We start from the raw sequence: 21,286 nt of genomic DNA on the forward strand, positions 1-21,286 counted from the left end.
TATATATATATATGTCATCATATGCCTTTCAGAGAATTAAATAAGCTTCAGAGATTCTAGTACCCTGTCCAAGTTCACATATCACATGAATTGTCAGTAGTGGAGCTAGACTTCAGGTTTGCCTGCACAAAAACTTGTGCTTTATTTCCCTCCCCAGTTTTTTTTAGGTTTTTTTGTTGTTGTTGAAAAATCCAGGGTAAGAACTTAATTGTTTCTGAATTGTGTTTCTCTCTGTCTCAGGTCTGTTTCTTCTCTGTAGACTTCAATGGCAGACAGCCTTCCTCCAAAAACATAAACAACGCTAAGTTTACAACTTCCCAGATTAGCAATGCCAATGAAAAGAGTAGGCTCATTTCCAATCATTTTATCAGATGTCCTGGGACTGACCTTCCAGGCCTGAATTAGGTCACATGGGAATTCCCAAACAAGTCAGAAATTCTGTGCAGGCAGTTCCTGGGCCCTAGGATTGGGGTTGGCTCCACATGAACCCCTTAAGCCCAGTGTTGGGGAGGACCGTTTATGCAGGGAAATGCAGGGCATACAAAAATAATTCAGTAAACCATGACAGCTCTGATGTGGGAGAGCTTCTCCCCTTTGGTGTCTAAATCCCATGGAATGAAGACAAATCAAGGTAACTGTGACCATGTCTCCCTATGACACACATTTCACAAGTATTATTTTTTGTTCCCCCTAATTGTCTTTTCCCTGAAGAAGCAACTTTCTAGCATTATTCTATCTTCTTGGTCTTAAATTTTATATTCTTCTTATTTTTCAGTTGAATTTTACATGGTTTTTATTTTTGCCTCCTGGGTACTGGCATCTCTGCAAATTTAATTATGATGGTATTTTCAATATGACAGCCTTCATTGGCTGTTAATACTGGATCTGTTGACATTCTGACACAGTTTGTTAAATTCTTTTTTGTCATATCTCTCTCTCTCTCTCTCTCTCTCTCTCTCTCTCTCTCTCTCTCTCTCTCTCTCTCTTCTCTCTCTCTCTGTATTTTGCAGTTTGTTGTTGTTGATGGTGGTGGTACTGGAGTTTTTTTTTATAGTTTAAATCTCCTTTTTGTTCTAAGATTCAAAAGTGTAGTCCAGTGGTTAAGAATAGAGACTGGGGGGCTGTGGTTGTGGTTCAGTGGTGGAGCGCTTGCCTAGCAGTGCAAGGCACTGGGTTCAATCCTCAGCACCACATAAAAATGAATAAATAAAACAAAGGTACAGAGCTGGGGTTGTGGCTCAGCGGTGGAGCGCTCGCCTCACAAATATGAGACCCTGGGTTCGATCCTCAGCACCACTTAAAAATAAATAAGTGAAATAAAGGTATTGTGTCCAACTATAACTAAAAAATAAATATTAAAAAATTTAAAAAATAAAGATATAAAAATGTAAAAAAAAACAGAATAGAGATTGGAAATTAAACTGAAGTGTGTTCAAATTTTGCTCAGCTACTTTCTGACTCTGACCTTGGATAAGCCACTTAATCTCTCTGATCCTTAATTCTCTTACTTGAAAATGGAGTTTATAATTCTTACTTGGCAAGGTTGTTGTGAGGATTAAATGAGGTCATATGTGTAAAGCACCTGACATATTTTAAGCATTCAATAAATAATCAAGATTGAAATTAATAATTCATCAAGGAGCTTTTATGTCTCCTCTTAAAGAGAAGAAGATGCCCAGCACTTAGGGAAATAATACTAGCTCTTCATTTTAAGAAGCTGCCCCAGTTGTACACAGCCTTGCCAGCTGTCACCAGGTCAGTAATACCTGTCTTTTAGTCACTTATGATATAGCAGACTGTAGTTGTTTTTTAAACCATCCAACAAACTTCCTTATTTTTCTCTCATTACAACTAAAGGTTTGAATGAGAACTGGTGCCACTTGTTGTATAGTGTGGCAACTGCAAAGAAATAAATGTAAGAGCACCATGCAGGAGTATGAACCCCAATCTAGCCACTACTAATTGTGTGATTTGAGAGGTGTTATTAGTTTTTATATTTCCTCATCTGTACAACTGGAAAATAACTCAAAATTTCTGTGTTTTTGTTAGGGATAGAGATTCTATGTGTAAAATACCTAACATGAATAAATGGAAGTTATTATTGTCATTGGGTATTTGATTGTGGCTGGCATGTCCACGAAGATGTGCATGTTTGGTTGAAAATAGAAGGACCTCACTCAATTAAAAAAAAATATGTCTGGAGTGATATCAGTGGTGTCTATTTTGTTGTATTTTTATTTAGTGTCATTTATTTATTTATTCATTCATTCATTCTTTATTTTGCAGTGCTCAGTATTGAACCTAGGGCCTAGAACATGTTAGGCAAGCACTGAGCTATATATGGAGCCCTCTTTGTTTTTTTATTTTGAGACAGGTCTCACTAAATTGCCTTGGCTGACCTTGAATTTAGCAATTCTCCTGCCTCAGCCTCCAAAGTAGTTGGGATTACAGGTGTGCACTTCCACACCCAACTAGCTAGTATGTATTTGAGGCCATTTAAACACCACAGTATTATACACATGACACATAATTGTGTTACTTTCTTTTTCCTCTGAACCAGATGTTATCACTGTCAGAATTTCCAAAGACCTGGCTCATGCTGAAGCACAAGTGAAGAAATTGGTGGCCTCTTTTTCCAGGGTGTTGCTTTAAACCATCACAGAAATGTTTAAGTAGATATGATGGATATTGGGTTGATCCAGGAAAGCAGACAAGTTGAGAACTATTATTTACACTTTACCTTAAAGGTTTGCAGTCTAGGAAATCTCCATTTGACTCAGCTATATTGGATTCTTGATTGCCTTTCCCATCTATTCTAAGTATAGAGATTATGACCTTCCAGTATATATTCGTGCCTTTGCAGTCATAGACTACCTGACTCTATTGATATATTATCTATTAAATATGTCTTTTTATAATTTTTATCAGAAAAATAAATCACTCTTAACTTCAAACCTTGCAGGTGAATTATTTTGTTTTTAGAGTATCGAATATATTCCCATTTTACAATACTGAGGAAACAAACCTCATTGTCCTTTTTTTCTTTTTTGATCATTTTCAGTTTCTGTTTCCTTCCCATATAAATATTTTTGAAAGAATTTTTAATGATTTGATGAGATTTAAGCTACTTTTCTTATTGCCTAAGGCACTGTTCTATATATTTTCCAATTAAAAAATTTCCAGTATTCACATTTATTCAGTAGCTATTTTAACGCTGTTCCTATTTATTTTATTATCTAAGTTTACATATTTGCTGTCTTCATGACAAAACATGAAGAATAGTTTTGAGTTTTACAACAATGTCCTTTTTTATTTTTAAAATAAAGGCATAAATATCTTTTGCCTGAAAATATTAATATATTAAGCAAAAGGAGGGTACAAGATTATTCATATTATATATACATATATAATACACATACACACACATTCTCACACACACACACACACACACACACACACACACACACACACATATACACAGAAAATGTAAGCACCAAAATTTAAGAGTGCAATTTTTTTTTGTTTTTTTATTTTTTAGTTTGTATAAGGAACAAGTATTACCTGCTTCATATATGTTTTCAATAAAAGAAAAAGCAAAAATTGGAAGTGTGTATGAAACAGTGTCTGGAGGATGGCCTCCTGTTCTGTCTCAGGAGGAGACGTCTTGTACCCAGCTGCTTTATCCAGAAACCTGGTGTCAGTCTCAACTCTTTCTTTTTCTTTACTCATATTTCAACCCTTGTGTTTTAGTGAGCTGTGACCAAAAGACTTCAAAAGAATAATATATAGGAGGAAAATCTTATTTTGACTCATGGTTTCAGAGGTCTCAGTCCATAGACATTTGACTTCATAGCTCCGGGCCCCAATAGAAACAGACCATCATGGCAGAAGGACATGGCCGAGAGAAGTAGTTCAGGACATGGAACCCAGGAAGCAGAGAGAGAGAACTGCTCACCAGGGACAAAATATAAACCTCCAGTGACCTATCACCTCTACCACACCCTCCCTGCCTACAGTTACCACCCAGTAATCCATATCAGTACATTAATCCACTGATTAAGTTAAGACTTTCCTAATCTGATCATTTCACCTCTGAACATTCTTACATTGTCTTGCACTTGGGCTTTTGGGGGATACCTCATATCTAAACCATAACACCATCACTGTTGTGCTGATGCCACCTCAAATGTTCTCTCTAATCTAGGTCCTTCTCTAAATCCCTGCTGCCATTTCATGCTTCCTAGTCTAAACTCCATCTCTTGCCTGGACATCTGCAAAAATCTGTCAACAAGTTTTCCTACTTTTGCTCCAAACCACTCCTCCTCATTCTTCACGTTTGCTAGAGAGATCTTTCTAAACTGAAAACCTGATTACTCTCTTGATTACAATTCTCTAGTAGTGATCCAATACTGGTGAACCATGGATGGAGCTGTTTAACCTCTTCTGTGAATTCTGCATCTCACCTTTTAGATCACTCTGGACTCATCAGCATTTGTCTGCCATGTTCTTCCCAACCTCAGAGTGTTGCTTTGTTGTTTTGGTTCCTGTTTTGTATTTGTGTAGTGCTGGCCTCACACACTCTCTTCACCACTGAGCTCTGAGTACCTTGGGGCATGTTAATCTCTCAGCCTGCCCTGTTCTGTTGGCAACCCCTTGCCTGTGACATATATACTGGTAATCAGGCTAACGAATATTAGCTATGAGTCTTGCCTTAAACGTGTTTTGTTCTGGAGAAGTCTTCTTTTGGCCCTAATTATCAATTAGATTACATCTTTTATCTTAATGACGTGATTGTTTCATGTAGCATTTGTACAGTTTTGATTATATATTTTCTTGTGTCACTAATTCTCTACATTCTCTTTCCTCTTTCAACCTGAAAGGGACTATGCCTTGTTTATTTTTCCATTCCCAGTGCTTCTCACCATGACTGACAGGTGGTAGGTATTCTATGTGTGTGATAAAAAAGATAAGTAAGGAAATTAATGATCTCAATTTGCCATGTGTACACCTATGTCCACACAGGCATTACTGCAGAGTGCTCCTCCTTCTGGCCTTGATTCACTTTCCCATCCAGCCTGACAATTTCTGCCATGTCATTCATCTGTGCAATTTATATATAGTGTGATTATTGATATTGTTTCGGTTTCACATCTCCCATCCTCATTTACTTTTGTCCCATTTCTGTCTTTATATTTAAGTGTGTTTGCTGCAAGCAGCATGAGATTTGATTCAATGTAAAATATCTGAGTTTTACAATGTATTTTTTTTAATCCAATGTAAAAATATCTGGATTTTGGGGGGTGTTTAGGACATTCGCATTTCATGTGATTATTGACTTGGTTAGATTTATGCCTATCATTTGGCTATTTGTCCCATATGTTTTTTTGTTCCTCTTTTCTGCCTTCTTTAGATTAAAATAGAATATTTTTATGTTTCTTTTTATTCCATTATGCCTTTTGGCTTACTAATTGTGATTTGTTTTGTTATTTTCATTCTTACTATAAGTTTGAAGTATACCTCTTTAATATAGCACTGTTTACCTTAAAGTGATATTATGTCACTTCTCAAGCAGTATACAAACCTTACAATGGTTACTTGTTTCTCCCCTTCCCACCTGTATTTATTTCCCTCCTTTATTTACTCTTGCAATACATTTTTCTTACTCACATGTTTTAAACCGTACCATCGATTGCTATGATTTTTGTTTAAATGATCCTCTTTTAAGATTTGGTTAAGAAAAACTATCTTAAATATTTAGCCATGCACTTGCCATTTTCAAGTGCTGTTCATTCCTTGTACAGACCCACATTTCTATATGATGTCACTTTCTTCTTTACCAAAGGGCTTACTTTATATTTGTTGTTGTCACTGTTGTGCAAGTCTGCTGATGGGTTAGCTTCTGTATGTCTGAAAAAGGGTTTAATTCACCTTAATTCTTGAGAGGTATTTTGATTGGGTACAGAATTCTTGCTGACAGTTCTTTTTTACTTTCGGTACTTTAAAGAAGTTTCTCTAAAGTCTTTTTGTGTATTTTATTTTCATTGAGAAGCTCTATGGGACCTGCCTTTTCCTGTGTCTGCTTTAAGATTATCTCTTCTTTACTGATTTTGAACAATGTTAACACAAAAGCAGATGGTTTGGTAGAGTTTTCTTCACATTTCTTGTTTATTGGGCTTCTAATAGCTTTGGGTTTACAGTATTCACCAAATTTGAAAATTTTTTCAGTTATTTCTTCTTCCTATAGTTTCTTTTCACTACTGTCTGTCTTCTTCTTTGGGGTTTCTGATTACATCTCTATTAGCCTCTTAGAGTCCTCTATCTGTCTCACTGGTGATTTATTTAGTTATCTACACATTATCTTTTTCTGTGCTTTAGTTTGTGTAGGGACTACTCTTTGAGTTCACTACTCTTTTCTCCTGCGATATCTAATCTGCCATCAATACCATCCATTGTATTTTTCATTTCAGACTCCGTAGTTTTCTTCCAGAAACTTGATGTGAGTCTTCTTTATTTATATATTGCAAGTCTCTATTTAATTTTTCAAGCATATGGAACACAGTTAAAATTCACGTTCTTGTCTATTAATTGTAACATCCACATCAGTTCTGGGTCAGTTTCAATTAATTGATTCTTTTTCTCTTGTTTTCCTGCTTCATTACATGCCTGATAATCTTTGAATGAATGACAGACTCTTGAGTTTTCTTTTCTTTTCTTTTTTTTTTTTTTTTTTAATGAGGCAGTTAGTTAAGCAATTTGCAAATGGTTTGATCCTTTCTGGTCTTGCTTTTAAGATTTGTTACATGGTCCAGTGATTTGTCTGATGGTAAATATTCTCCATAACAGAGGCAAGATCTTCTTGAGTGGATTGCCCAATAAATTATGAGGCTTTTCTAATTTGGCTGGTGAGAACAAACACTATTCTAATATGAACCCTGGATACACTACCTGTAATTTAATGCTCCTAAGGGGGACCATTTTGCTCCCAGGAATATTTGGTAATGTCTAGAAACATGTTTGATTGTCATAATTGGGGGGACTGCTGGCATCCTGTGGATAGAGGCTACAAATACTGATAAACGTTGTAGTATAAGAGATCCCCTCACAAAAATAATTTTTTTTTTTCTCCAAAGAGTCCATAGTACTGAGGTTTGGAAAACCTGCAATCCTCCTTCCAGATAATTCTTTCTCTGGCCAATTCACACACATGTGCTGAATACATCTGCTGAATACTCAAGACAAGCCCTGTGCAGATGCCTAGGGTTCTTTTTCTATGTGTGTCTTTTTTCCCCAACACTTTGTCCTGCAAATTCTAACGACCTGTTCCCATGGACTCACTTCTATCTCTTTAATTTAGGAAGTCTGCTAGGTTAGGGCTCTCCCTGGGTTTCCTCCTTCCAGTGCTATAGTCTGGAAATTGTCAAAGCAGTGAGTCAGGGCTGTCAGGGGTCCCCTAGGTTTGTTTCCCATGTCTCCAGGCTCACTAGCCTTCACTGCTGATATCAATGGATTGAAAACTATTATTTCAGATTTTTTTGTTGTTGTTGTTACTTTAGACAGGAGAATAAATCTAGTTCTTGTTACTCCATCTTTCCTGGAAGCAGACGATTTCTTACTTCTCATTACTATTGAATATTCTCTTTATGACCTGTCATGTTTAAAGAAAGCAACTTGACTCATCTTCTCCTTTTCAACCACTATTAGTGGTTATGTTTTATTTATTTTTCTCCACACCTGTATCTCCTCAACAGCATCTATCTACAGACTCACCTTTCTTTCATCTTTCCTTTAACAATACTATTCATGTTTTAACTTTGAACCACAAACATGATACTTATATTCTCTTTCACTCTGTTTTTTGAATCTGTAAGTTCAAATTCTACTTAAGCTTGAAGTTAGCATTACTGGAACAAGTTACCATAATATGATTTTATTTGTGTTCTTATTTCAACTCTTTGATTTCCTCTAAAATGAACAATAGCAACTGATTTCCTCTTGTGTTCAGTTGGTAATAATCTAGCTATTCAATAAAGGAAAATTCTTATGGTATGCAAAATTGTATTTACTGTTTGACTAACACAACTGGTAATAATTTATAAATACTACCTTATTAGGGAAATACGAATTGTAGCAAAAGACAAAAATTTGGAATTGTGTACAAAAAACTTAATTTAAATCTTTATTCTGAAATGTGGGAGGATACATTAGTGTTTGTCTGAAGTCTACTTATTGTTTTGGGTGAGTTTTCCGACTATAGTAAAGACAGAGGGACAATCTATGTAGAAAGATATTAAAGGTTGCGTTTTTTGTAATATTTGTAATTCTTACAGAAAATAAATAACAATGGAATCCTGAATGAGTTTGACCAATAGGCTGTTTAATCTTTTGGGTTTGTGTATATGTTTTTATTTCAGTTCGTGTCATTTTAGAACCACAGTTGAGTTTAGGGATACTTCTTATAGATCTGAAAAATTATAATCACTGACATCAAGGGTTTTAAAGATGTGTACATACTCTAATTAAAATCAGATTACTTTCTAAAGGTACAATTTAAAAATATTTCTTTGGAATTAGGAACATGCAAAAAGGTAATAATGTTCAGTTTTCTGGACAAGTTTAGAAGTGTATCCAAGTAATATATCTGAAATACAGGACATGGTCACCTTCTGTTAGTGTCCATAAATCAGGAACTGCCTGCTCATTTGAAAAGTCAAATACTTTTCAGAGTATAGGTGCTTCTTGACTCAGGATGGGGTTATGTTCTGATAAACCCATTGTAAACTAAAAATGTTTTAAGTGAAAATATACTTAATACACCAAGCCTTCCAAACACCATAGCTTAGCAGCAAAATACACTATAGAGTATCAGTTGTTCACCTTTGTGTTGCATAGCTGACTGGGAGCTGTGGCTCACTGCCACTGTCCAGCCTCCCCAGAGAGTATTGTGTTGTATGTCACTAGCCTAGAAAAAGATCAAAATTCAAAGTATATTTATACTGCATGTATATTGCTTTCACACCATCATACCCTTGAAAAATCAAGTCAAACTCTCCCCAAATGAGACCATCTATATTAAAGCAAAACAATTAACTAAATAATACAATTTGCTTTAGGACTAGCAGTGATTTCCAGAGGAGTATTATGATTAGTACCTGGGTTGTTTTTCAATGAATTAATGAAAATTAACCAAATCAGTTTAATACTGTTGTATACTTGCCAGTTCAATCAAAAGATTTTGATCAAATTTTCTTTCTCGTATTTTCCTTTCTCAAAGGCTTTGCCTACTGATGCAACTCATGTCCTATTCATTGAGTTCCTAATGAGGAATATATGCACAGTGACCTTCTTCCTTGTGTAGGACTGTGTAGTCACCATCAAAGTGTTTCGACTATTTAGCACTCCTTTAGCAGCTGCACTTCTTAACCTTCTCATCTTCAGCATTGAGTGGAGGAGATAATATAGAAAACTGCCTTTTGAAGTCGTGTTGAGCTCATTGACTTCCATCAGAAACATATCACTAGTTACAAATGCCACAGAGTAGATTGAATCCTTGAAGGGTTTGAACTATGTACAAAAATGGAATCAGAGAAATACAAAGGACTTTTATTGTCTGGAGTGTCTAAGATCAAATTGCCTCTGTCTCTGACAGTGTATCATATCTTGCTTTATTATGGTACTTTAAATTGCTTCACAAATAAAGCAAACTCAGATATTTGATGGTAGAGATGGTCTATGGAGTTCAAGAGTACCTAAAATTATCTTCTTAAGTTTTGAATGTAGTTCCAAGGCCCCAGTACCACCCCACCAAAAGGAAACAACAATAACAACACAACAACAAAACCCTAAAAATACACAAACTTATCCTTTTTTGCTAATTTATTAACATATAATATTGGTTTGTAACATTTGGTAACATAACCACAAAGTTACATCTTTAATTGTGATGGTATACTTCATATTACTTTTTAAAGAATACCATTATTATCCAATTTGCAAGAGTATAAAATTGTATCAATGAAAATTGTACAGTAAAGAGAATTCTTGTTACATTCAAAAGCAAATTACTCAGCATACCAAAGCACCATATTTTTGGGACATGGTTTTCTGATCCAATCATTAGCAACATTTATTTTAAAATAGATGTCAACTTAGGGCACAAAATGAAAGTTCTGTAATGATTTTGAATCTCAAATCTCTGTTACTGAGAATGCTTGAATTATATTTTTCTGGTCATTTAGAAAGCTTTTTGATGATCAGTTACTTTTGAGGGTCTATGTGGCCTTTCCTCCAAAGAGATCAAGACTATTTTGGAAACAAAATTTTTGTTGGACTCAGACATTTTTGTTCAATTTGTCAACATTTAGTTTAAAGATCTTACTTGGCTTTATTTTAACATTCTAGAATCCTGCATCACTTCATTGCCTAAAACAGAATCAGTGTTTCAATGGCCTGAATGAAAGGGGTTACTTTTATGGATAGTGAAAGCAGAAACAAAGAACAAAATGTGAACCAATCATTTCAAAGTTACTTTCCTTATGAGGCAAGGAGAGGGACATAGACAAATGAAAAAAAAAATGACTGGTCAATATCAGATAATCTTGGGATTTTTTTTTTTTTTTTGGTAAGATTAAAACAAAGGGATCATTATTACCAAGTGGATTAAACTGGTTTGTTTAGAAAACTTGGTTATTATCTCTTTCTTGGAAGTTCAGGAAAGTAAGGTCACTGTTACCAGGTCCTGTTTGTGACATGGAACCCCAGCCTGGTTGACTCTATTTTGATTTTTTAGTCAGGTCTGTGGAACCCAGTGTAGGAGACTGGTCTAAAACTATGGCCACCTACCAGGTGCAGTGGTGCACACCTGTAATAGCAGCAGCTTGAAAGACTGGGTCAGGAGGATCACAAGTTCAAAGCTAATCTCAGCAATTTAGGGAGACCTTGTTTCTAAATAAAACATAAAAAGGGCCAGGGATATGGCTCAGTGGTAATGTGTCCCTGGATTCAATCCCTGATATATATAAAAAAAAGATTATAAATAAAACTATAGCCACCTGTGATTTTTATTGAAAACACTATTGTGGAAAATGGTCCTGATTTTAGATTTTCTGACTAAAATGTATGATCCATGAGTGCAGAACATCATTTTATTCTCTTCTGTGTCCCTGGCACCCAGAATTGGCCCAACTTGTGGTAGTCATTCTGTAAATGTTCATCTAAAGTAAACTCTAGTTATTGCTATAAAAAGAATGAGTTGGTTTGTTGTTTCAATCCTATTGTACAAAAATAGTTTCTATCACATACCTTAAAATTATTTATCATCCTAAACTGAAAGGAAAGCAACATTAAAGGAAATACCATTTCTATGAACAGCTATTAGAAGAATTTGCAAAAGAATAATGGAATAGTAAATCATAAGGAGTCAATGAAAACAATTCATTTTTTAAAAATTGGATTCATGGAAAAGAAGAAAAAGAGAAATCAAGGTACAGTTCAACAGCAAACTACAAATATTACCAACTACTTTGAACAGTCCAGCTCAATTCAATAGCACAGAAACATGGAACCCCACTTGAAGGAACCCTTTGTTGGCAATTTGGGTGGTTTTGTGGGTGAGGCTATAATTTGGCTAAATAGGTGGCATGGAGGAGCGGTCAAAACCTTTCCAAGCAAAGGCTCTGAAATACTGGTCATTCCAACCCAGAGATCTTTGCCACTCTCTTTGTAGCTGGACAGAAAGCAAAAGTCCAAATGTGAGAGGTACAGGAATTGTAATGTTAAGCAGGAAAAATCAAGAGTTGTTGACAACTTCAATTAAACTGAGTCGACCTGGGAGAATTAGAGGCAGCTACAAGACTCCAAGTTGGAAGCACATTAAAGAGCTGTGTGGTGTGTCTAAGCATAGCAAACGGTGAAGAAAGGGAGACAGACTCTTCTCGGGAGAGGGACGCTGCATGGAAGAAAATATCTAAATGGAAGTTACAGCCTTAAGGATGGCAAACCAAAGAGAAGACCTGGGGCCAGCTGGAAATCTTTTTATTTCAAGTTGATTATAGAATCATTCAAAATACAAAGCAAATTTAGGAAAGTAGGATTGGGGTAGGGGAACAACACTGAGGGTTGAAGTCAAAGCCCTCAGGGACATTTAGATTAAAAGGAAAGACAAAATGAGAAAGAATAAAGACAAAAGTGGATCATTTAAAATTCGGATTAGCCCTGGGCAACTAACTCTCCCTCTTCCAGACCCCAGATCTAGCTCAACAGAGCCTCCTCTACTTGCCCTTTCCACTGTTAGTTCAGCAAATTCAAGAAAAAGAGTTGCTAAGCAAAGAAACACAATTTGCCTTGCTCCTTCTAACATATTCTTGCTACTGGCAGTTTTGGGAGCTACCCCCATCAAATTAGCCACTTGAATTGCCTTAAATATTAGGGTAGTGCTGATTAAATTCATTTGCTAGAGAGGAAAATGCATTTTAAGGAAGGGGGTATGAGAGGCAGAACAGCTTTCTCCACAATTCAAGACATTTCAGTCCTTAAAACATGAAAATTGTGTCCTCGGAAGGAAAAGTCTTCGTAAAAAATGATAAAATGTGCAAAGCTTTTGAAGAAGTTTCGGTTGTAAGAAGCTCCCTCTTTACTCCTGCTCTTTAAACGAAACAAAAATACTTGAGAAAAAGTAATATTAAGTTTTTGTAAGAAAAGGAATTAATTTGTGAATGGTGAAAATGCTTGAGAGGAAACTTTTCCATTGTGGAAAATTTAACCAACCATTGAAGCCAATTTTAAGCTGGCTTCTGTAGTGAAATTTAAGCTTGAGCTGGTTTTTGTTTTTGTTTTTTTGGTATTAATGTGAAAATTCAGATATAGTAGCTTAAACCAACACTCATAGCTCTCATTAACAGAAAGTGCCTCACCTCTTGGGGTTACAGAATATTTACAACAACCTTACAAATAACTAATTTATTGTTGAAAGCAAGATCCTAGATAGGCAAGCTGGTTGTTTTTCCACCACCCTCCACACTGAGAAGGATAGAGCATAGTCAGTTTTTAGATGAATATTATGCTGATATCATGCCAACCTTTTATCTTTACAGAGAGGCCAGTGAGAATGGAACTCTGAGCACAGTTTGTAACGAGCAGGACCGATGTGCACACAGAAGGAATGAAGTATGGATGTGAAAGAACGTAGGCCTTATTGCTCCCTCACCAAGAGCAGACGGGAAAAAGAACGGCGATATACAAATTCCTCTGCAGACAATGAGGAGTGTAGGGTCCCTACGCAGAAGTCTTATAGTTCCAGTGAAACCTTGAAAGCTTTTGATCATGATTCTTCACGGCTGCTTTACGGAAACAGAGTAAAGGATTTGGTTCACAGAGAAGCAGACGAGTATTCTAGACAAGGTAGGTAATGGTTCTAGCAGGATGAGGCATGTTACTAACTTGTAGGTGCCATGTTTTTCCCAGAAGGGGACATGATTATTTTTACAGTTTTCGTGTCTGACTAGTTCTTATCCTGAGATGCTAGATGATCACACCATATTCCAGATTAGAGGTAGAAAGGCACCTGTGGGTACATTGGCTCCAATGCACAGGGTATTCCACAGTTCCACAGTCACATGTAAAGTTTATGGTTCTAAGCATGGCCAAATTTTGTGTGCATATGCCTGAAACTCAAGTCTGTAGGGCTCCTTTTTATTTGAATGAAGGTGTTCACGATTATAGCTTTTATAGTTAGAACTAGTACAAGCAAACCAGGAGCTGTGGAAGAGGAAAGTTACCTGTCCCTCACAAGAAAATAAGAACTATGACCCTCAATAATCTCATGTTCCATCCAGCCCAGCTATTTGCAAGGCTGCACATTATCAAGAGCCTGCCATCAAAGGGATCCATCTTCCTTCTCTTAGGTAACCCTGTACATTAAGATTACACCTGAAAACATTCTAGTTTCCTGTAAAATAGTCTGCTGTGGCTTGATCATTTGCATACATATCTTGAACATTTTACATTCCCTTTTTTCTGTATCCATATCCTACCACTGGGATAATGACATCTGCATCTTGACTTCACAATACTAAATTAACCAATTTTTGTGCTTAAGACAGTAGCTTATTTTTTTAATATTTATTTTTTAGTTATAGGTGGACACAATATCTTTATTTTATTTTTACGTGGTGCTGAGGATTGAACCCAGTGCCTTATGCATGGTAGGCAAGAGCTTTACCTTCGAGCCACAACCCCAGCCCAAGACAGTAGTTTATTTTAAGGGAGGCATTCATAGTTATACAGTTCATTTAATACAGTCTTGAGATGTGGGCAAAATTACTACTAATAAAAACAAAATCCTTTTACATTCAAATCATGCATTACAATTCACACAGAACTTACTGTTTCTTAGTTAATCTAATCAGGAAATTAGTGGGGAAGAAATAAATCAAACCTAAATAGTAAATAATATATTCATTCTTTTCCAATCACTTCACAGACAGTGTGACTAAGAATTTGATATTGGGCAGGAACAAATTTAAGAAAAAATTATAGTGCAACAGTTTGTTCAAAACTTTCCCATGTTTCTTTTCTGCATTGTGGAAAGAGCCTTCCCTAGCTAGATGCAATAGTATTCACTCAGCCACATCAGTTTACACCAAAGAAAATTCATTTGATTCCCTTAAGAGAGATTTTTCCCCCCTTTAATCATGTCTTGCTGATTGCTGGTATTAAATTTTATGAAAAAGGACAAGATAGCTAAAGATTTTAAATTCATTTTTAGAGGAGACATAGAACACATATTTGACATATGTACTCATCTTAAGTCAAGAGACTCAGTTCATTGTACCAATTCTAAACCTGATTTTTTCTATCTTTCACACTGTCTACCCAGCTGAAATAGAGCATAAGTGTACATCATTCACCAATTAAAAAAAAAATAGGTAGTGTAGACAGGGATAAGATCTGAACCAAGCATGAAGACTTGCATTTTGTAATAAAAGTAACTCTTTAGTGCCCTGGGATTTTTGTTATTGTTGTTGTTGTTTTGGTTAGGAGGCTACATTGTGGAATACTATTAGGAGAAAAAAAGTAACACATGGGGTGCTATGCGTTGAGGAGACTCATCTCCACCCCAAGCAAGCATTTAGTTTTGGCAGAGTGGAAGAGGCTTAAACAGGTTAAAAATAGTGCACTGAAATTTTCACCTCCTAGGCAGCATTAATCCAGTGCAGACTGTTGTTGACGACATTGGCGATACCATCTGTGGAAACCCTGGAACTGACATTCTTGGGGACCAAATAGTAATATTACTCAGCTCCTTGCAAGCCGAGGACTAGTGAAGGAAAAGGGGCACAGCAAGGAGAAAGCAAAAAGGGGCACAGCAAGGAGAAAGCGAGCAAGGCAGCAGATGGAGGCCTGGTGTCAGGAGCCCAGTAGAGAAGTGGGAAGTTTAAGAGCAGAAGTGAAAGGAAAAGCAGAAGTACAGTGTTGGAAGGTGCCATGATTCACTGACAGGCTCCTCAATGAGAAATGTATGAAAACACAAGTGGAACATAATGCTAATTCTGGCTAAGGTGAACTGATGCCTGACTGTGTGCCAAGGCACTGAGTGGGTTGTGTGTGCAGTCACCTGATGACTAGGTCCTCCTGGTAGCCTCCTTCCACAGAGTGAGACCCAGGAGGCTTGGAGATCCCCTGGTTAGTGAGCACTTGACCCCAGGCCAGACTACTTCTAGTGCTTAGGATTCAAAGCTCTGTGCAGAAAATAGGCAATTCAGTGTGCTAATAGCCCCTTGGAGTTATTTTTCTTCGACTCCGTATTAAAGTGGTGGTAGTGTGGATGGTGAGAAGTGGGCAAATGTGAGACATATATAGGAAATAAAAATAATCTGAGTATGTACTGAGGTGGGTAAGGATGAAGGTGGAGGAAGCATTGCAAATTCTTTTCCTTCCCTGTGGTTTGCTATGGGGTGTGTTTGTAGCAAGGGCCGTAGGTATAGGAGAGAAATGAATAGGGAGAGTCTGCTATCAGATTATGTTTTTTTTTTTTTTTTTTTAAGCAAGCATAATGAAAAATCCTCCCAGGCTTTCATTTTCTTTGAACCTGACAAATGTCAATTTTTCCTCACTGACTATTATGCTGTGGGATTAATTATTTAATTGACAAAATGTGCTTCCTGCGACAGCTCCTGACATCATACACATAATAAAAATGAAAGATGGAAAATATTAATAGTAGCCAAAGATCTCTGAAACAATTCCAAAGAATCATGCTCATTTAGCTTGCCCATGGAGTTTTAAAAGAACTCGTCAGTCCTGCGTCCCCTTACTCCTTAAATGACATAAGAAAGTGCCACTTCAGCTGGAGGGAGCAGAGACCCTGTTAATGCAATTACATGGAGAATTCAAATCTAGAAATGTGGTGTTTTTATTTTTATCCACCAAATTTATAGCCTATCATCAAACTTGATTTTAATCATTTTTTATGGCTTTACTGACTGGCAGGTGACTACTGTTAATTACGTGTTATATTTAGATACTCTAAGGCTGGGGATGATTTCATTTTCACAGTATGTGTAATTTGACTGGATCTCACATAGATCTCCTCTCTCTCTCTATTTCAATCTCTTTGTGTGGTTTATGGGTGATGGAAATAGTTGCTCTCTCAGCAGCTGTGGAGCTCTCCGTAGGTGTGATGGGGTTAGGGTAACAATGGCGTGTTTTGCATTCTTGGATACTATTTTCTTTGATTCATCTTTGAAGAGAATTTATCCCGTCAGGTCTGAGACACATTTCTTACGAAACAGCTGCATAAGATCATACCACAGTTTTGGAAAAGTGATAAAAGAAAAAAAAAATTTTTTTTTTCTGCTTCATCTCTCTTGTGCTCTGCATGTGCTGGTAGTCTTCTTGACCAAACAAGAATGCTGTCAACTCCAACAAGGAATATTGGTCATAAGGGCAAAATTTAAAAAGAGACAGTGTTTGGAAAAAAAAGAATATTTTTGTTTCACTAAACCACAAGTCTAAGAAAACCAACTTTGAGACAATCCTAACTCAAACTGTTTAAAAGTCAGTAATCCATGTTGGGGCAGTGAATTTCAGGATTTTAAAATGAAAAGATGATCAATGAAAAGATCATTTATTCTTAATTTCTAAATTGGCAATGGGGAGAAAGGTTGTTGGTTTTTATACTTTAAGAGCTACATCCTGTCTATGTTTACACATAACTGAAATCAAAATAGAAAAAAAAAACATTTTTAAAGAAGGGAAGGGAAGAAAGAGGAAGGCAGATTAACAAAGACAGGCACTCCGTGATTGCTAGGTGTGACTCACCTCTGGTGTTCCCTAACAGGGTGGTTCCAATTCCAGAAGCTCCTCTTTTTGCGACTTGTCATTTCTTCATTTTTATCATAAGCAGTAGTATCCAGTAGCCTCCAGCTTCCACAAACATGGCTCATATTCTGACATTATGACATTGCATAAGTATGGTTTAGGAGAGTTCTGTTAGGGACGCAAAAGAAAGTAGGTCCTGTAAGTCCTGATTCTTCTGCTGCATCCTGAGCCCCAGTCCTTTATTTATTTATGTTTTGTGTGATTCTGGGGAGTGAACCAGGAGCCTCACACATGGTATGCAAATACTCTAGCACTGAGTTACATCTCCAGTTCTAGCCCATCTTTTACACAATATTGCAGATTCTAGACGTGCCTCTTCCCAAGAAAGAATATTAGAACAACTTGGGCTCTCTTGTAAATATTTATCCAGGGTTCTGGCTTGATGGTGGCTTGATTGATGCCTCATTCACCCATCTCCCAACGAACCCCTTATCTCCTCTGAGCTGAACTGTTATCAAGGTTGCAAATGGGAGCTGAAAATCTATTAGGGTCCTAAAGGAACACTCTGATACTAGTGTTTTCACTTAGGGCCTGGTGAGAGATCAGAATAGGATAAAGATGGAAAAGAACACTGCCACTTCATGGTTCCAGAGAGAGAGAGAGAGAGAGACTGGCCTGCATCTCCCTTGGATCTTGCCTGAGAGGAGCAGCTGGCTTCCTTGCCCCTCAGGAGCTGGGGGAACCTAAAAGATGCAGTTCTCCACTCTTGATATTATGAGAGTGCCAGCTATGGAAATCAAGGAGTAGAAAGGCTTGTCCTTAGAGTCTAACAGAACTTCCCACTATTTCTTAAGGCACCTCAGGAAAGTAATGTGCTTAATGGCAACCAGCAAGCAAGAAATGGAATAGGATGCAAGCAGACAGAGCCATAAGCATATAATGAAAATGATCAGTGAAGATGACAGATGACAATGTGAACTAAAATTAAAAATTATAATATGAGCATTCACAGAAAACCAAGAACAACAATAATTTAAAAACCACCACCAACACAACCAACACTGGCAATCAAATAATAGAGGGAGAGAAAAGCCATAATTTTAAAATTTAAAAATAAAATAGAATGGAAGGTGTAGCTCAGTGGTAGAGCATTTGCTTAGAATGCATAAGACCCTAGGTTCCATCTCCAGCACCAAAATGAATACATAAATAAGTTGAAGAAGAGAGGGGTCATTGTTGAAATCCAAATGAATGGTTTTAAGGACAAAGTAGAAGTATCTAAACCAGAAAGCAAAATTAAGATAAACATACATGCATAACTGTGTGTGTGCGCGCACACACACACACACACACAAACACACATATCCCTAAGTACACACCAGAAAAATTCTTTGGGGATAAAGACATTTCCCTTACAAAATTCTAAGGTAAAAAAAATCAAGTAACTTTTTTTTCTTTTTATAAAGAAAAATAAATAAGACTAATAATGATTTTCTTGTCTGAAACAATGAAAGCTAGAAGATAGTGGCATAATGCCTTAGGGTGGTATATGCAGAGAAGATATTACAGAGAAGGAAAGATATCTTTTCTTAGAGATCACTAGGCTCATCACTAAGGCCCTATAACAAAAGGAAGATTAATAAGAGAAGAGCATACAAAGGTATTTAATTTACACCTTATGTGCCATGGAAACTTTCCTAAGGAAATGAAGATCCAAAGAAACAGGTAAATGTGTGTATTTTAATGCTTAGGTCTGATAAAGAGGTGAATAGTTATGGAGAAGTATAGACAGATGGAGTATGTTGTGATGGTAGTATAGCAACAGAAGAATCCTCTCTTTCCACCTACTAAAGTTACAATAATTTTAGTCTCTAAAGCAAACTGACAATAGACATCAATGGAAAATGTGCACAGATTTGGGAGCGAAAGGGGAGATTGATTTAACATGACCTGTTTGATCAGCTTCTTCTCTGCATTCTTGTGTTTTCAGAGAGAAGGATGTTCCTTTCCTCTGGACACAGGAAAGCTACCTTTCCAATTGTAACCAAACACAATGGGTTCACCTCTTGATGAGTATAATACCCATAAGTACAACCAAGAGATAAAAAGTGAAGAAAGATTTATTACTTAGAGAAAATGAGAAGGACTCTGAAGATAATTTTCAAAGGATTATCTCTTTAAACAAAGAAAGAAGGGGCTTTTATTGGGGAATTTTATACATAATTATATAGAAAAGACTTGTCATTGTAAGTAGAGGCCTATGCCTTCCTGAGTGTGCTCAGTTTGAGCTCAACATCATGTGTTCAAAAAATGCAAGACAGAAATACCCATGGGTGGAGAATCTAGTATGATAATGAGAAAGGGTAAGTCACTGTGACTCAGAGAGTCGGGATGGTTCCTTGTAAGTTTCCCTGGAGGGCCTTATTTGGAAAACAAAAATAAAAAACAAAACAACTTTGAAGGAGTCTTCATAGTCATTTACAGGGGCAGCAACTCTCCTCTCTCCACCCACACATAGAGGGTTGCCCCTACCTGGTGATCCACACAATGAGGGCCTTGTGACCAGCTGTAGGGGAGAAAGTCAGAGAGTGGCCCTCCTAGGATTTCTGACCTGTGTTCAAGGGAAAGAGATACAGGATGGGGGAGAATGGCCTTTTGTCTTTGCTGTTTTCTCAAATGCCAAGGTGCCATATTTTGTGGTAGCATGTCCTGAACCCCATCATGCCATTCATCTCTCAGAATGAATGAAAGATAATTTGGGAGTACAAAAGATCCAGAGACTGTATCTACAATGGATAGGGTACATTCAGGGAGGAATACCAAGTTAGGCAGAATCACAGCCTGTGAAGAGGAGAGGTGATGAGCAATCAGCTTTATGGAATATATCGTTAAACCTCAAATGGTGGTTACAGAACAGCTGGAGGGAAGCTTTAACAAATGCTGAACTAAAAGTACTTATCAATCTCAGCTACTCTGTAGGTGGGGAAAAGTGGTAGGGAAAGTTAAAGTCTTGCGAAATCCCATCTCATCTGAAGATGGAGAGAGAAGGAAATAGAGCTTTATTGGAGGTAAATAATTGCTCTTACATTCATATAATAATGAAAAACATGTATTTGAATTTGAATGTCAGAAAGGGAAGGCAATCATTAATAGAATGAAACAAAGCACAATAGACCTACCTAATTAGCAGGGTAAAGGCAATGGATATCAACGTGACCAAATTAGCAAGAACAGCTCCAAGGAAAAGGAAGAAACAAAGAAAATCATGAAGAATCGTAAAACAAGAAGGAAGGAATAAAACCTGCCACATATTACATGAAACATAAATACACAAATCTTGACATCAACTATTCAATTGGTTCCTAAAAGTTACTGGCATTTATAAGGAACACACTTAAAATAATTAAAAGAAATGGTTGAGAATGAAGAGACACCAGGTAAATACCAACAGAGAGCAGGAGCACCAGCATTAATATCAGAAAGGTGGAATTTATTTTAAAAACTCTAAACAAGGAATTGCAACAATTCTGGAAAGCAGTATGGAGATTCCTCAGAAAACTTGGAATGGAACCACAGTTTGACCCAGTTATCCCACTCCTCAGCATATACCCAAGGACTTAAAATTAGCATACTATAGAGAGTGGCTACATCAATGTTCATAACGGCTCAATTCACAATAGCTAAGCGATGAAACCAACCTAGGTGCCCTTCAGTAGATGAATGGATAAAAAAAATGTGGTACATATACACAACAGAATATTACTCAGCCATAAAAAAGAAAGAAATTATGGCATTTGCTGGTAAATGGACGGAACTGGAGGCTATCATACTAAGTGAAATAAACCAGTGCCAAAAATCCAAAGGCCAAATGTTCTCCCTGATACTTGGATGCTGACTTACAACGTGGGGTAGGGGATTCACTGAATTGAACTGGGGGAATGGAAGGAAGGGAAGGGGGATGGAAATGGGG

General features: G+C 36.8%; 1 protein-coding gene across 14 annotated transcripts in view; it reads left to right on the forward strand.

The window, feature by feature from the left end:
* The window catches only part of Tenm3 (teneurin transmembrane protein 3), a 2,430,710-nt gene that overhangs the window by 1,978,523 nt on the left and 430,901 nt on the right, over nt 1–21,286 (forward strand). For all 14 annotated transcript variants that reach the window (XM_078031007.1, XM_078031002.1, XM_078031009.1 and 11 more), the window contains one exon: nt 13,089–13,395. In XM_078031007.1, the coding sequence (XP_077887133.1) occupies nt 13,164–13,395 (232 nt within the window). In that variant the 5' untranslated portion in view covers nt 13,089–13,163. The remainder of the gene's footprint in view (nt 1–13,088; nt 13,396–21,286) is intronic.

The sequence above is a fragment of the Ictidomys tridecemlineatus genome, chromosome 14 (genome assembly GCF_052094955.1).
Source record: "Ictidomys tridecemlineatus isolate mIctTri1 chromosome 14, mIctTri1.hap1, whole genome shotgun sequence".
NCBI classification, from domain to species: Eukaryota; Metazoa; Chordata; class Mammalia; order Rodentia; family Sciuridae; genus Ictidomys; species Ictidomys tridecemlineatus.